This window comes from Microcaecilia unicolor, chromosome 2 (assembly GCF_901765095.1).
Source record: "Microcaecilia unicolor chromosome 2, aMicUni1.1, whole genome shotgun sequence".
NCBI lineage: Eukaryota > Metazoa > Chordata > Amphibia > Gymnophiona > Siphonopidae > Microcaecilia > Microcaecilia unicolor.
This window is the reverse complement of record NC_044032.1, coordinates 87,079,515-87,096,009: the sequence shown is the minus strand read 5'-3', so window position 1 is coordinate 87,096,009 and position 16,495 is coordinate 87,079,515. Positions and strand designations below refer to the sequence as shown.

General features: G+C 46.5%; 1 protein-coding gene across 1 annotated transcript in view; it reads right to left on the bottom strand.

Annotated features, from left to right (window-relative positions):
• Positions 1-16,495, bottom strand: part of PARP8 (poly(ADP-ribose) polymerase family member 8) — a 583,039-nt gene that overhangs the window by 497,360 nt on the left and 69,184 nt on the right. Inside the window, exon 5 of the mRNA XM_030193114.1 lies at positions 1,955-2,025. Within this exon, the coding sequence (XP_030048974.1) occupies positions 1,955-2,025 (71 nt within the window). The remainder of the gene's footprint in view (positions 1-1,954; positions 2,026-16,495) is intronic.

Sequence of the window (16,495 nt, the reverse complement as noted above, 5' to 3'; positions counted from 1 at the left end):
GGGTTCGGCGAAATCAAATGACGCAATTGTGCCAAGAAAGAAAAAGAATAAAAAAGGGGAAAACCCAACTGCGTACCCCAAAGGCCAGCCACGTCAAAAAAGAAAGGAAACTTTAACAGGGGAAAAAAGTACAAGAAAGTATGGGAAACTACTTACAAATACTTTTTTTTTAAAATACAGAACAATAAAACAAGCGAAAGCCGATCCCGAAAATCACTGAGAAGTTCTTCCTGGGCCTGAGAGAGAAGTGATCAGAAAAAAGAAACTGCACCTCACCGCGGAGAAAAAAAGAACTGAAGAGGCGTGGGTGGGAAGTCATTTGCGCTGCCCACGCAACGGAACTCTCTTGAAAGACACTGATTTTATTTTGCTTGCAAAAATTTTTGCCGATTCCTGGGCCGCCACGGACGTCAACCCACATGTGAGAACAAGCAGCCTGCTTGTCCTCGGAGAAAAGCAGTTAGCTTAGAAGGGTTTTAAAAAGGTTTGAATTATTTCCTAAAAGAAAAGTCCATAAGCCATTATTAAGATGAACTTGGAAAATCCACTGCTTATTTCTAGGATAAGCAGCATAAAATCTGTTTCACTGTTCTGGGATTTTGCCAGGTATTTGTGACCTGGATTATTTTGTTTGATTTCTATTGATGACCTGGATTGGACACTGCTGGAAACAGGATACTGGGCCTGATGGCCTACAGTCTGTCGCAGTATGGCAACGCTTATGTTCTTATGAGGGCGTAGTAAGGGAAGTATAACATTGTCTACCAATTAGCAGCTTTGAAGCAGACTGATCTTAAAGCATGGAAGGAGGAATTGGGCCAGAAACTATCTGAAAACAAAATGGGAGCAAATAATTCCTTAGAGTACCAAAAATCTCTATAGCATCCTCCTTGGTGGAAAATGGATATAAATTACTTTATCATTGGTATTTCACTCATACCCAACTACATAAGATCTCACCCGTAAATTCAACCAAGTGCTGGAGGGATTGTGGAGGTATTGGCTCGTTTCCTCATATTTGGTGGGAGAATTTTAAGATTCAAGGGGTTTTTTTTGATGTTGTTTGACTTGAACAAAGGTTTGAGTAAAATGTTAGGCAAGGTTGTAAATCTGACTTTATTAACAAGTCTATTGAACTATACAGTGGAGAGATTTTCTGATGAGGAAAATACACATTTTTTTTTTTTGGTTACATTTGTACCCCGCACTTTCCCACTCATGGCAGGCTCAATGCAGCTTACATGGGGCAATGGAGGGTTAAGTGACTTGCCCAGAGTCACATTGCTACTGCAGCCCGAATTGGGCTAGCTAAGTCATGGAAGCAGACTGCAGGACCATCACAACCAGTCATACATATAATTATTTGGCATGTCTAATCAATGTCCAAGCTAACTATAAAATATAAGTGTGAACAGAAATTTGACAAAGTTTGGCAACCATGGATTTCATGAAAGGAGAGTGCCAGTGTACAATAGTTTTCATTATTGCTGTCAGATGGTTGGCTACAGTATTGTTTATCTGGATATGGCAGAAAGGGGTACTTTAGCAGTTCTGTATATTCTTACCTTCATATACATTCTATAGGATTTCATTATCCACTCATTACTGGAACTTTCTTGCACGAATGATGAGAATTGGAAAGGGGATATCAGCAGTATACAAGAATTGATTTGATAACTGGAAAATAAGTTCTTATATAGGTGTACATCTTCAACATTGGTACTGTGGGTGGGGAGGGGGGGAAGGGGGCATACTGTTCTCTTGGGATTTGCTATGTAATAATGTATCAAGTGGACACTGAAGGATCAACAGTATTTCACATGTTATATTAAATTCTAAATAAAAATTTCAAAAAAGGAAGAAAATAAGCTTTTCAGTTTCACAGGAACTATGACAATTATGGTCATACAGTATAGCATATACTATAGTATATTATATAAATGTAAAAACATACCTCACAGTTTTCTTTCTGCAGTTTATACTTTACAGATAAGCAGTTGGTAACATCACTGGTTTTTCTCAATTCTAAAAGTAACATTGAATAGATTAACTCTTAAAATTTCACCAAATGCTATTTTGATAGTGTAAAGTAAATATTTTTTTCTTTTAACACTTTTCTGGTTCATATTTATTAATCAATCATCTGATATGTATCTATCATCTTTCTATATTTTGTTCTTAAATCTGTCTGAACTACATTACATATTTTTATCATTACATAATTTGTACTGACTGCTACATGGAATAGATGAATCATATTCATTGTAAAAGCATAAGGCAACTCACATAGTCAAAATTTAAATTATAATATATTTCAGGTGAAATTTATTTTTACGTGCAAATATCATTTCCCTGAGTTCTACTAGTCCAGTCCAGTCCAGACAAGTGGGTTACGCTCTCCAGCAAGCAAATAGCTTTATTCTAGTGATGTCACTGAAGGCTCTAAGTAACTTACCTATAGCAGGTGTTTACCGAGGACAGCAGGCATATTATTCTTAAATTGGGTTTGAATTCATCAACGGAGCCTGGTGCAGACACTGCCAAGTGCACTGTCACTTTAAAGTTTTGAAGCAGTGCCCCCACCATGCATGCAAAAGTGCCTTCCCACCCGACACTCAAGCATGTGACCAGCAGTACAGTACTAAAGCTAAGATGACAACTCCAAGGGGAAGTGGGAGGGATGTGAAAATATATACCTGCTGTCCACGGAAAACACTTGCTACAAGTAACTAACTTAGCTTTCTCCGAGGACAAGCAGGCATAATATTCTCACATGTGGGAATAACGAGGTTACTAACCTGTAGTGGGTATTCTCCGAGGGCAGCAGGCTGATTGTTCTCACTGATGGGTGACGTCCGACGGCAGCCCCAGGATCGGAAGATCTTCCTAGCAACAAGTTTTGCTAGCCCCCGCATGCACCTGCGCGACTGTCTTCCTGACCGTAACGCGAGCTTGCCCCTCAGTCAAATAGAAAGCAAAAGACAAGGGAAGACACAACTCCAAAGGGGAGGAGGGCGGGTTTGTGAGAACAATCAGCCTGCTGTCCTCAGAGAATACCCGCTACAGGTTAGTAACCTCGTTTTCTCCGAGGACAAGCAGGCTGCTTGTTCTCACTGATGGGGTATCCCTAGCCCCCAGGCTCACTCAAAACAACAAACATTGGTCAACTGGGCCTCGCAACAGCGAGGACATAACTGAGATTGACCTAAACAACAACAAGTAACTGAGCATGCAGACAGGAACAGAACAAAAATTGGGCCTAGGGGGGTGGAGTTGGATTCTAAACCACAAACAGATTCTGCAGCACCGACTGCCTGAACTGACTGTCGCATCGGGTATCCCTGCTGTAGGCAGTAGTGAGATGTGAATGTGTGGACAGATGACCACGTTGCAGCCTTGAAAATCTCTTCAATAGTGGCTGACTTCAAGTGGGCCACTGACGCTGCCATGGCTCGAACTCTATGAGCCGTGACATGGCCCTCAAGAGTCAGCCCAGCTTGGGCATAAGTGAAGGAAATGCAATCTGCTAGCCAATTTGAAATGGTACGTTTCCTGACAGCCACTCCACTTCTATTGGGATCAAAAAAAAACAAACAATTGGGCGGACTGTCTGTGTGGGCTTGTCCACTCCAGATAGAAGGCCAATGCTCTTTTGCAGTCCAACGTGTGCAACTGACGTTCAGCAGGGCGGGTATGAGGACAGGGAAAGAATGTTGGCAAGACAATTGACTGGTTCAGATGGAACTCCGACACCACTTTCGGCAAGAACTTAGGGTGAGTGCGGAGGACTACTCTGTTATGATGAAATTTGGTATAAGGAGCATAGAGCTACCAAGGCTTGAAGCTCACTGACTCTGCAAGCTGAAGTAACTGCCACCAAGAAAATGACCTTCCAGGTCAAGTACTTCAGATGGCAAGAATTCAGTGGCTCAAAAGGAGCTTTCATCAGCTGGGTGAGAACGACATTGAGATCCCATGACACTGTAGGAGGCTTGACAGGGGGCTTTGACAAAAGCAAACCTCTCATGAAGCGAACAACTAAAGGCTGTCCAGAGATAGACTTACCCTCTACACAATAATGAAAAGCACTAATTGTGCTAAGATGAACTCTTACAGAGTTGGTCTTGAGACCAGACTCGGACAAGTGCAGAAGGTATTCAAGCAGGGTCTTGTAGGACAAGAGCGAGGATCTAAGGGCTTGCTGTCACACCAGACGGCAAACCTCTTCCATTTGAACGAATAACACCTCTTCGTGGAATCCTTCCTGGAAGCAAGCATGACTCAGGAGACACCCTCAGAAAGACCTAAGGAGGCAAAGTCTACGCTCTCAACATCCAGGCCGTGAGAGCCAGAGACTGGAGGCTGAGATGCAGAAGCGCCCCCTCATTCTGAGTGATGAGGGTTAGAAAACCCTCCAATCTCCACGGTTCCTCGGAGGATAACTCCGGAAGAAGAGGGAACCAGATCTGACGCGGCCAGAAGAAAGCGATCAGAATCATGGTTCCACGATCTTGCTTGAGTTTCAGCAAAGTCTTCCCTACCAAGGGTATGGGAGGCCCTTCTCCCAATGAAGGAGGAAGGCATCTGACACTAGTCTGCAGTGGGCCTGAAGTCTAGAACAGAACTGAGGGACCTTGCGACTGATCTGAGTGGCGAAAAGATCTACAAAGGGGGTGCCCCACGCTTGGAAGATCTTGTGGACAACTCTCGAGTTGAGGGACCACACGTGAGGTTGCATTATTCTGCTCAACCTGTCGGCCAGACTGTTGTTTACGCCTGCCAAATACGTAGCTTGGAGAAACATGCCGTGTTGGCGAGCCCAAAGCCACATCCTGACAGCTTCTTGTCACAGGGGGCGAGATCCGGTACCCCCCTGCTTGTTGATGTAATACATAGCAACCTGGTTGTCTGTCTGAATTTGAACAATTTGATTGGACAACCAATCTCTGAAAGCGTTTAGCGCGTTCCAGACCTCTCGCAACTCCAGGAGGTTGATCTGAAAACCCGTCTCCTGGAGGGACCAACATCCTTGAGTGTGAAGCCCATCAATATGAGCTCTCCACCCCAGGAGAGATGCATCCGTCGTCAGCACTTTGTGCGGCTGAGGAATTTGAAAAGGACGTCCCAAGGACAAATTGGAGCGAATTGTCCACCAGTATAGGGATTTGAGAAAAACTGTGGACAGCTGGAACACGTCCTCTAGATCCCCCGCAGCTTGATACCACTGGGAAGCTAGGGTCCATTGAGCTAATCTCAAGTGAAGAGGTGCCATGGGAGTCACATGAACTGTGGAGGCCATGTGGCCAAGCAATCTCAACATCTGCCAAGCTGTGATCTGCTGAGACGCTCGTACCAAAGAAACAAGGGGCAGGAGATTGTCCTCGCCTCGGGAAGGTAGGCATGAGCCGTCTGGGAGTCTAGAAGAGCTCCTATGAATTCTAGTCTTTGAACTGGAAGAAGGTGGGACTTTGGGTAATTTATCACAAACCCTAGTAGCTCCAGGAGTTGAATAGTCATCTGCATGGACTGCTGAGCTCCTGCCTCCGAGGTGCTCTTTACCAGCCAATCGTCGAGATAAGGGTACACATGCACTCCTAGTCTGCGCAGAGACGCCGCCACGACTGCCAGGCATTTTGTGAAAACTCTAGGCACGGAGGCGAGATCAAAGGGTAGCACACAATACTGAAAATGCTGTGTTTCCAAACGGAATCGAAGATACTGTCTGTGAGCTGGCAGTATCGGGATGTGAGTATAAGCATCCTTTAAGTCCAGAGAGCATAGCCAATCGTTTTTCTGAATCATGGGAAGAAGGGTGCCCAGGGAAAGCATCCTGAACTTTTCTCGGACCAGATATTTGCTCAAGGCCCTTAGGTCTAGGATGGGACGCATCCCCCCTGTTTTCTTTTCCACAAGGAAGTACCTGGAATAGAATCCCAGCCCTTCCTGCCCCGGTGGCACGGGCTCGACCGCATTGGCGCTGAGAAGGGCGGAGAGTTCCTCTGCAAGTACCTGCTTGTGCTGGAAGCTGAAGGACTGAGCTCCCGGTGGACAATTTGGAGGTCAAATTGAGGGAGTATCCTAGCCGTTCTACTTAGAGAACCCACCGGTCGGTTACAAGAGGCCACCTTTCGTGAAAAAACTTTAACCTCCTTCCTACCGGCAGATCTTCCGGCACGGACACGTTTATATCGGCTATGCTCGCCTGGAGCCAGTCAAAAGCCTGTCCCTTGCTTTTGCTGGGGAGCTGCAGGGGCCTGAGGCGCAGCACGCTGTTGACGTGAACGAGTGTGCTGGAGCTCTGCCTGAGCGGGCTGGCAAGAAGGTGGATTGTACCTATGCCTATCAGAAGCATAGGGAACATTCCTCCTTCCCCCATAAAAACGTCTACCTAAAGAGGTAGATGCTGAAGGCGTCCGGTGGGAGAGCTTGTCAAATGTGGTGTCCCGTTGGTGGAGCTGTTCTACCACCTGTTCAATGCGCTCACCAAAAATGTTATCCCCCCAGCAAGTAGCATCCGCAATCCGCTGCTGGACTCTATTCTCCAAGTCAGAGGCATGCAGCCATGAGCATCTGCGCATCACTATACCTTGAGCAGCGGCCCTGGACGCAACATCAAAAGTGTCGTAAACACCCCTGGACAGGAATTTGCGACACGCCTTCAGCTGCCTGACCACCTCCTGAAAAGGCTTGGCCTGCTCAGACGGGAGCTTATCGACCAAGTCCGTCAGCTGCCTCACATTGTTCCACAAGTGGATGCTCGTGTAGAGCTGGTATGACAATCTTGGACACGAGCATAGCAGAATGGTAGGCCTTCCTCCCAAAAGAGTCCAGAGTCCTAGACTCCCGCCACGGGGGCACCGAGGTGTAATCCCTAGTGCTCTTGACTTTCTTGAAAGCCAGATCCACAACTCCAGAGTCATGAGGCAACTGGGTCTTCATTAACTCTGGGTCCCGTGGATCCGATACTGGGACTCAATCTTTTGGGGGATAGTGGGATTACTTAAGGGTTTCGTCCAGTTCGCCAACAATGTCTGCTTCAGTACATTATGAAGGGGAACAGTGGACGATTCCTTAGGTGGCGAAAGATAGTCCAGGACCTCTAACATCTCAGCCCTGGGTTCGTCCTCAGTAACCACTGAGAAGGGAATGGCAGTAGACATTTCCCGGACAAAGGACGAGAAAGACAGACTCTCAGGAGAAGAAAGCTTTCTCTCTGGCGGAGTGGGATCAGAAGGAAGATCACAAGACTCCTCGTCAGAGAAATATCTTGGGTCTTCCTCTGCCTCCCATGAGGCCTCACCTTGGTATCAGACACCAGTTCACGAACTTCGGTCCGAAGCCGAGGCCATCTCGACGCAGAGGAACTAGGTCCTCGATGGAGGTGTCGAGAAGAAGACTCCAGTGCCGGCAGCGACAAAGCTCCCTTCAGCGACGTCGACGGGGAGTCAACTTGGGTGGCAGTGGATGCCGATGCCACAAGCGGTACCGGCGTCGCAGTCCGCACCACGGGCGGAGAGCCAGCCGCCGCATCTCTCGACGGTACCATAGGCGCAAGCACCCCCGGTATCGGAGCAGATGAACGCAGCAGCCTTTCCAGGATACCTGGAAGAATGGCCTCGAGGTGCTCGTTCAGACTGGCTGTCGAGCAAGGCTGTGGGGCCGGTACCGGCGACGATGTCAGAACCTGTCTGGAGCGTGGAGGCTGTACCGGGCTGTCCGGAGCAGAGCGTATCGACACCTCTTGCATAGAGGGTGAGCGATCCTCTCAGCGTCAACGCTTCTCGGGTGCTGACTCCCTCGGTGTTCCGGAGCTCTCGGTACCATGACAGGAAGGTGACCAATGCCGGTGCGCCTTCGCACAAAGCACGGCACCAGTACCTCCCGGTACCGACGAGGAAGACGTGGAATCCACACGTCTCCTCGGGGCCTGGGCCGAAAGAGGTCGGTCCAGGGGGCCTGTACCGCAGGAGCCCTCGAGGCAGGTGGAGACCCACTCGATGGCTCACTGCTACCAGCGTGGGACCTGTGGACAGCCATCACCTGCACTCCGGACGTCGATGCACCCTCCGATGCCAACATCGATACCGGCGATGACCTCGGTACCGCTGGCTCCATCGACATCGAAGGACCAGTCCTGGCTCCGACCAGCAAGTCCCACTGAGCCAATCTTGCCGCCTGGGTCCTCTTTTTGAGCTGAAGACACAGCGTGCAGGTGTTGGGACAATGACCCACTCCCAAACACTGAAGACACGAAACGTGTCCGTCAGTCAGCAAAATGGTCCGATTGCACCGCGTGCACTTCTTGATGCCGTTGGCAGGCTTCGAGGACATGGGCGGAAAAATCGCGCCAGCGAGGTCAAAGTCCGCGATGATGCTGAAAAAGCACCAAAAAAAAGGGACAAAAGCCATACGGGCAGCCAAAATGGCCGCTACCGAAAAAGAAAGGAAACTTACGGGAAAAAACAAAACCACAGGGAAACAAAGACTTTTTATTTTATTAAACAAAGAAAAGACGAGCAAACTCATCGGAAACACCGAAAAGCGGCAAAAAACGCAGCGGGGGCCTCTCTGGGGCACAGACCGACCATAAAACAGCAGATCCGAACCGCGGAAAAAAAAAAAAGAGACTGAGGGGCACGCTCACGCTACGGGCGGGAAGACGGTCGCGAATGCATGGTGCACATGGGGGCTAGAAAAACTTGTTGCGAGGAAGATCTTCCGATCCTGGGGCTGCCGACGGACATCACCCATCAGTGAGAACAAGCAGCCTGCTAGGGCTTGAAGCTCACTTACTCGTCTGGCAGAAGTAAGAGCTACTAAGAACACTACTTTATATGTGAGGAATTTTAGAGAACAAGAATGCAGTGTTTCAAAAGGAGGTTTCATGAGAACTGTGAAGGTGACAATTAGATCCCAAACCAAAGGGGGTGGGGTTTGATAGGTTTGTTATGAAATAAACCCTTCATGAACTTTACTATCAAGGGATGAACAGATACTGGCTTTTTATCAACCTTGAAGTGAAACGCACTAATGGCGCTCAAGAATACTCTGGCTGAATGTGTTTTGAGGCCAGAATCAGAGAGATGGAGGAGTACTTCATAAGGGTAGGAAGAGAACACCTAGCATGGCTGAGCACTCTGGCTGCACACCAGAAGGAAAATCTCTTCCACTTGAAATGGTAACATTTCTACGTAGAAGGTTTTCTAGAAGCAAGGAGTATTCTAGAAACTCCTTCAGGAAGATTTAAGGAATGAAAATCTATGTCATCAGGAACAAAGCCATCAGGACTAGAGAGAAATTGTCTGGATAGAGGAAGGACCCCTTGTTCTGTGTTATTAGGGTTGGAAAAGGATCTAACCTCAATGGTTCCTTGGATGATAACTCAAGGAGAAGAGGGAACCAGATTTGACAAGGCCAGTATGAAGCAATTAAAATTACAGTCCCTTGGTCTCAATGCAGTTTGAGAAGAGTTTTCCCTATGAGAGGCAGCGAGGGAAAGGCGTATAGAAGATCTGCTCCCCAGTGGAGTAAGAAGGCATCTGGGGCTGTTCAGTTGGGGAGCATATATCCTGGAACAAAAGCAGGAAAGCTTGTTGTTTTGAGAAGGAAACAGGTCTATTGCTGGGGTCCCCCACTGCTGGAATATTCAACGAACTACAAAGATGCTGAGGGACCATTCAAGAGGCTGAAGAACTCTGCCCAATTTGTCAGCTACAGTATTCTGTTTGCCAGTGAGGTAAAAAGCACTTATACAAATGTTTCAAGAAGCTGCCCAAGTCCATATCTGGACTGCTTGCTGGCAGGGGTGGTAAGAACCTGTTCCTCCTTGGTTGTTCAGGTAATATATCACAACCTGGTTGTCTGTGCATACAAGTATTACCTGATTGAGGATGCGGTCTTGGAAGGTTTTGAGAGCGTTCTACACCGATCTCAGTTCCAGAAGACCAATATATCATTTCTCCCGTGGGGACCACAAACCGTGTGTGTGAAGAACATCGAGGCAAGTAGCCCAACCTACTATGGAGGCATTTGTGGTGAGGACCTTGACGCGGAAGGGGCTAAAAGGGAAGACCATGGGTAAGATTCTGAGATATTATTCACCACTGTAGAAAGTTACATAGCTGTGGCGTGACTCGAATACAGGCCTAGAGTAATTCTGTGGATTGGGACTGCTGAGAGGAAAGTGTCCACTGAGGAATGCAGAAGTGGAGTTGAGCCAATTGTGTTAGACTGTTGAGGCCATGTGACCGAGGAGGTGAAGCATCTGATTAGCAAATACCTGGGTGGATTTGAACACCTGAGCAGACAGATGTAGTATGTTTGCTCTCGGTTGAGGAAGGAAGACTTGGCCATGAGTAGTATTGAGAAGGGCCCCTATGAATTCTAAGGTCTGAACCCATTGAAGATGTGATTTGGGATAACTGATCACAAACCCCAGGAGGTCTAGGAGCTTGATGACGGATATAAAGCAGGTGTGTGCCAACTCCCAGGAGTTGCCTTGATTAACCAGACATCCAGGTAGAGTTAGACATATATGTCTCACCTGCATAATATTGCAGCTACCATTATCAGGCACGCAAAGACTCGAGGAGCCAAAGCCAAGCCAAACAAGTAAGAGCTTGTATTAATAATGCAAAGTGCCACAGCAGATGCGGAGAAACTTTCTGTGTGCAGATAAAATAGATATATGCATGTATGCCTCCTTGAGATCTAGTGTCATTTGGAGGGAGTTGAAACAAGATGGCTGGGAGGTCTTTTTTCCCCCAACACAGAGCATTACCATGCTGTAAGGTGTGCAGCACCCAACATTCAGAGGTTACGAGAGGCCACCTCAGTTGAAAGAAGATGAGTCTCCCTCCGACCAGGTCACTTGGCACAGACAACTGTACAATGGCACTGCTCTCTAGGAAAGAGTCAAAAACTGGGTTGTTGTTTAGACTAAGTGGGATTTTTGACCCCGCTACTGCCTTGAATGTAAGCACTAGGGAGTAGTCCTTTTGAGGGGGAGGCATAGGAATATAATGACGTTTAGAAATTATAGTAATTGGAGAGTCAAAATCCTCCAGCAAATCTTCTAGTAGCAGAAGTTGGAGGTCTGGATAAAGTTTTTATAGTACCGTATGTTTTTTGATTCTGTCAGCTACCTCCTCGACTTTGTTGCCAAACAAGTTTTCTCCACAAGGGACATTCGCTAGACACTCCTGCACAACAGATTCGAGGTTGGAGACCCTCATCCAGGAGAGCTGTCACACTGCTAGTGCTAAGGTGGAAATGCTTGAAGAGACATCTAAGGCTTGCCTTGACAGATGTTTATGAAAGTCGAGAAGTTTTCTGTGAAGCTTATGGAATTTCTCAGTCATCTCAGGGGGAAGGAATTCTACAAAGGACAGAGTATTCTGTATTAGAGATTTTAAGGAAATTGTGGAATAAAGTTGGTAATTAATATGCGATTGGTTAGTATTGAAACCTGAAAAGTTTTTCGGGTTTTTTTAAACCAGAAGAGTCCAATGTTCTAGCTTCTCTGCCTGGAGGAGTAGCCTAGTGGTTAGTGCAGTGGACTTTGATCCGGGGGAACTGAGTTCGATTCCCACTGCAGCTCCTTGTGACTCTGGGCAAATCACTTAATCCTCCCTCCATTGCCCCTGGTACAAAATAAGTACCTGAATATATGCAAACAGCTTTGAATTTAGTTGCAAAAACCTCAGAAAGGCGGTATATCAAGTCCCACTTCCATTTCCCTTTCTTAACGAGGTTCTTCCTCTGTCTCTAATTTGAATTGTTTGGCTTGAGCCATCTCACGGACAAAGCCACGAAAGGACATACATGTCTCAGGTGGCGGAGAAGGATCAGATGGAATGCCATAGGACACCTAGGACTCCTCAGCTGAGGGGTCCTGTGGGTCCTGATCAATCTCCCAGGAGAGGTACGAGTCTGACTCTTCAAAATACAGAACTGTTCAGAAGGGCATACACCACCGACCCAACATAAAAAATCTGGACTTCTGCAACACAACTTAACCAAAGAACGTAAAGGACATATCCTAACTCTTCCTTTCCCTCTCTAAGTTTTCCCCAATTGTCTTTACCATACATGTATCTCACTCTACCATATCACCTTGATATTAATCGCAACTTGTATTTGTTCATGCCAATTACGGTACCATGTAAACCACATTGAGCCTGCAAAAAGGTGGGAAAATGTGGGATACAAATGCAACAAATCTCTCTACATAAAACACACCTCCAACATTCTGAAGCCTCCACAAGTCCCAACGTTCTAAATGCATGGTGGTGAAACCCGAAATTCGCACATGAGTGTTAGCCCCGCCCCCCGCATCAAACGTCATGACATAGAGGGCGGACCAATGACACTCAACCAATGAAAACCAGCAGCACACAGTTACTACGCGACGTCAAAGCAACACTAAAAGGACCAATCATGAAACAATGCTACGGAACAAGGGCAGTGGCGCACACAAAAAAAACTCCACGATGGACACTGCCAGCATCTTCACCGCCCCGTCGCACTAACTCTCATCTCACTACACCCCGAGCCAACGCTGACCCCCCCTCCAAGACGTAGGCTTGCAGTGACTTGAAGCGGACCAGGCAGAGCGTTGCGGACGTTCTGTTCAACCGCCTCCAGCACCTTTCCCCCTCCCACAACAACTCATTCCTTACCGAGTCCGACCGGAGCCAAGGATTTCTTTCAACCGGTTCAGTAGAGAACAGAACTCTAGCGGAAAAGTTGTTTGTCTTTTGTTATGAGCCGAAGAGAAAGATTCATGAATACGGTTATGAGGGCGAGTTTTCCACTGCATGTTAACTGAGCAAAATAAACCCCTGGCAAAGCGCGGGATGCTGTTTAATGATTTCCCAGAACAACACTAAACAGAGGACACAGGATGACCGGAGGCACACGGGAGGCTGCTGTGTCGAGACGTGTTGAGGTAAATGAGTCTCCAAAGTTGTAGAAAGTTTTTGCCAATGTTGACGCACATGTCAGTCGGGTATGTACAGCCCCCGACGGTCAGCACCTTGCCAGTATGAAGGACCTCTCCCATGACCATCTCTCTGATGTATCTATGGGCTAGGCTGAGGCTGGCACAAGCACCCTGTAAGCCTGTATAGACGGGAAATGCAGTAGCCCTCAAAGCTTGAACATAGCCCGGATTTCCTCCTGTACAGCATCAGTACAGGATGAGAAAGTGGTGTGGTCGTAGCCTGAGTTATAGCCTGTGCAGGTGTAGGAGATCTCTAAGACCTCAAAGACACTCCTTGAGAAATAAGTTAGAGAGAAGGAGAGCGGTCACTGCAGAATGGATGCTACCAGTGATAGAGGATGTCTATGCAGGGGAAGTGTGAGCAGAGTGCCCGGAGGGAGAACGATGGCAATGCTTCTTAGGCTTTTTAGGCTACAGATCCCTCAATGCACACAGCACTGATGAGGACAGAGTCCTTAAGTGTTCGATGTACTGAGTCTGACCGCATTATCTCAATATTGCATCAGTGCCCATGATGTCAATGCAGACGCTGATGCATGTTCCATGTTGAGTGCCACATCCCCTGCCATACTTGATGCAGATGCCCATGTCGATGCAGAACCAAAACATTTTTCACATTGGACTCTGCAGGTTTTAAGGGTCCTCACTTGCATGCACGAGCAGAGGCTACACTGTATGTCCCGGTGATCTGGACACAAGTACCGAACACACCAGTTATGGGGGTCTATGCATGAAATAGTCCTATTGCATTGAGTACCCTTCTTAAAGCCACTCGGCACCCTCACTGACATGGAGGGGAAAACAGCCAACGCAAGGTCAAAATGCTCTATGGCCAGGGAAGCTCAAGTCGTCACATACCCGAAACTGGTCGATGCTTCCCCAGCAAAAAAAGGACTCAGATATCCCAAAGTCCAAAAAATGAAAAACAACTGAAAAAAATGAATAAACTTGAACACAACACAGAAAAATATATCCCAAAAAAGGGAAGGAACCAAAAGGGCAAAAGTTTGACACGCTAAGGAGAGATTTTTTTTTTTTAACCACTCTGCTCTGCAGAAACGACAGACTACTGCTCCTGCACTCGTGTGTCAGGTGGGAAGGTACTCATGCATGCGCGGTGGGGGCACTGCCTCAAAAATTGTGTGTGCCAGTACATTTGGCAGTGTCCACACTGGGCTCCGTGAATGACGTCACCCGTATGTGAGATTATTATGCCTGCTTGTCCTCTGAGGAAGAGTGGTACAGAACTGGATCTGAAATACACCTGAACATACTGTTAATAATTAGCCCAAACCCAAGTCCACATGATTGAAAGACAATATTCTTGTTGACTACCACAGAAGAAAAGCCAAACAGGACAGAAAAAAAAAAACAGAACTGGAACAATAGTCTTCCAGGGTGGGTCTTGTATATTATGAACCATTCTCTACACTTTGGTTCAGGGTATGAAAAAGGTAATAGAACTGACAGTCCAAAGTCTGAAGTGACACTAACTTGAACTCCAGCAATGGAAAGCGTTCAGACACCCTTGTGGTGATGAGAATGAGGAAGGGGGGGTTGTAGGTGCAAGGCCTGCCGGTTTGGATTAGCGTTGTGTGGCAACCTGGTGGTGCAGGTGTTTCGGAGAAATGCAGAACTGGGACATTCCCCTGAAAGATGACTGTGCTTACTAGGAAGAGTAAAGCTAATTTAGACTTTCTCAGAAATAATAACTAACATATTAGCCTAGTCAATTAGTAAAAACCACTATATTATACTATCCAATAGGTATTAACCACTGCATTATAATATGTATTAACTGTTACCTGTATAAAACTGCATGTACCAGATCTTATCTGGGGGACTCTCAGATGCAAGCATCACGGTTGTGTTGTGGCTCTGTGACCCCCTCCCCCCCCCTCCTCCATGAGAAATTAAATTTTGTAATTGCAACTTTCTCTTGGTGAGTAATAAAATCTCTAACTTCACTTTCTCATATGTGGTCTTGTATTTTGTCTCTCCAAAACTGTTGTATTATATATGGTAGTTTGGAGAGGGGGTGAAAATACTAACCACCACTGGTCTTTTGGCACTCCACAATACTGAGTAGTGGATATTTGGGACACTGGAGTGTAAGTGAAAAGACAGTGATAATCCTACAGTGGTAAGGGGGATCCCTTTATTAACAGTCTGGACTGATTTTTTATTTATTTAGAAACATTTAATAAAAATCGCCCTCCATTGCACATAGTGTGATTTACATAATAATTATAAAAGCTAGCATCAAACTAACAAACTTAATGAATCACATACCATGACAAAACAGAAGGGAGGAATGAATTGATCTAGCAGGATTTAAGTGGTTATCAACCAGTGTGTGGGGACACACTGGTATGTCACCAAGAGCTAAGAGGTGTGTCACAAAAAATTTGACAGACAGCAAGCTTGTATATTCCTTAACAGCTATGTGTATGGCAGGTTGGGGAAGGCTGAGAACAGGAAGTCAGGTGCTTGAAATCTCCATAACTAGTCTCTATTTCTGCTACCGGCTCCAGCTGGAAATGATGTAGGCCTCTGACCCACCCCTCTGCTCCACTCTGGTAGTCATCACCATTGCATCTGTATTTCTCTATCACTGTTAGCACCATGAAATTATATATAGGGTTTTTTCTTTGTTCAGCTGTGAATTGTAGTGTTCAGTGTGTCAGCCAAGTGAACATTGTCTATCTGGTGTGTCACAACAAAAAAAGTTTAAGAACCACTGTGCTAGACCAATCCAGATAAGTTGAACATACCAAAGTTTTAAGGACCTCAGATGGGGAGGAAGACCAGATCCCATTCACACTAGTTAAGCAAGGCAATATCCTACCTCACCTCCAGTGTCCCCAACTGTGACACTCCAACATGGAAACAAAGGCACCTGAGGGTGTACACCCCATAGTCTCATGCACTACTGACATGGAACTTATGTAAAGGCAGCAAACATGCTACCATCAAGGGGATTCTAGAACTGCTGAACACCTTGAAAAGAACAGATAGCCACAATCCAATTGCTCCTATAGATCACTCAGTAAAAACCATTAGTATTGCTCTTTTCCACTGTTGTCTGTCCACTGCTGAATTACCTAACTAAAGAAGATGGAAACAAACCTCTAAGAATCTTAGACAACCCCCTATCCATTCTTATCCAAAAGGCAACTCAACACTAAACTGTGGCCACAACCTCAAGCTAGGTGACCAGACCTCACCGCAAGGGTGTTGGAATATCCGTACAGACCAAGCACAGAGCCCTACAGAAGAGGAACCTGTCCAGCGAAGAAGTCTTGGGGCCTCTTGGGGCGTGGGGACCTAGTACAATTGCCCTGGTTGCCATTCTCTAACACCAGCTCTGTTCTGAGCCTTCTTTATTTAAGCTTCAGTGTGTTCCTTGGTTTAAACTTGACTTCCTCCCAATGGCACTTTTAACTGTTTTTTTAGTAGTAAAGCTGCCTCCAGTAGTAAGATTCACCAACT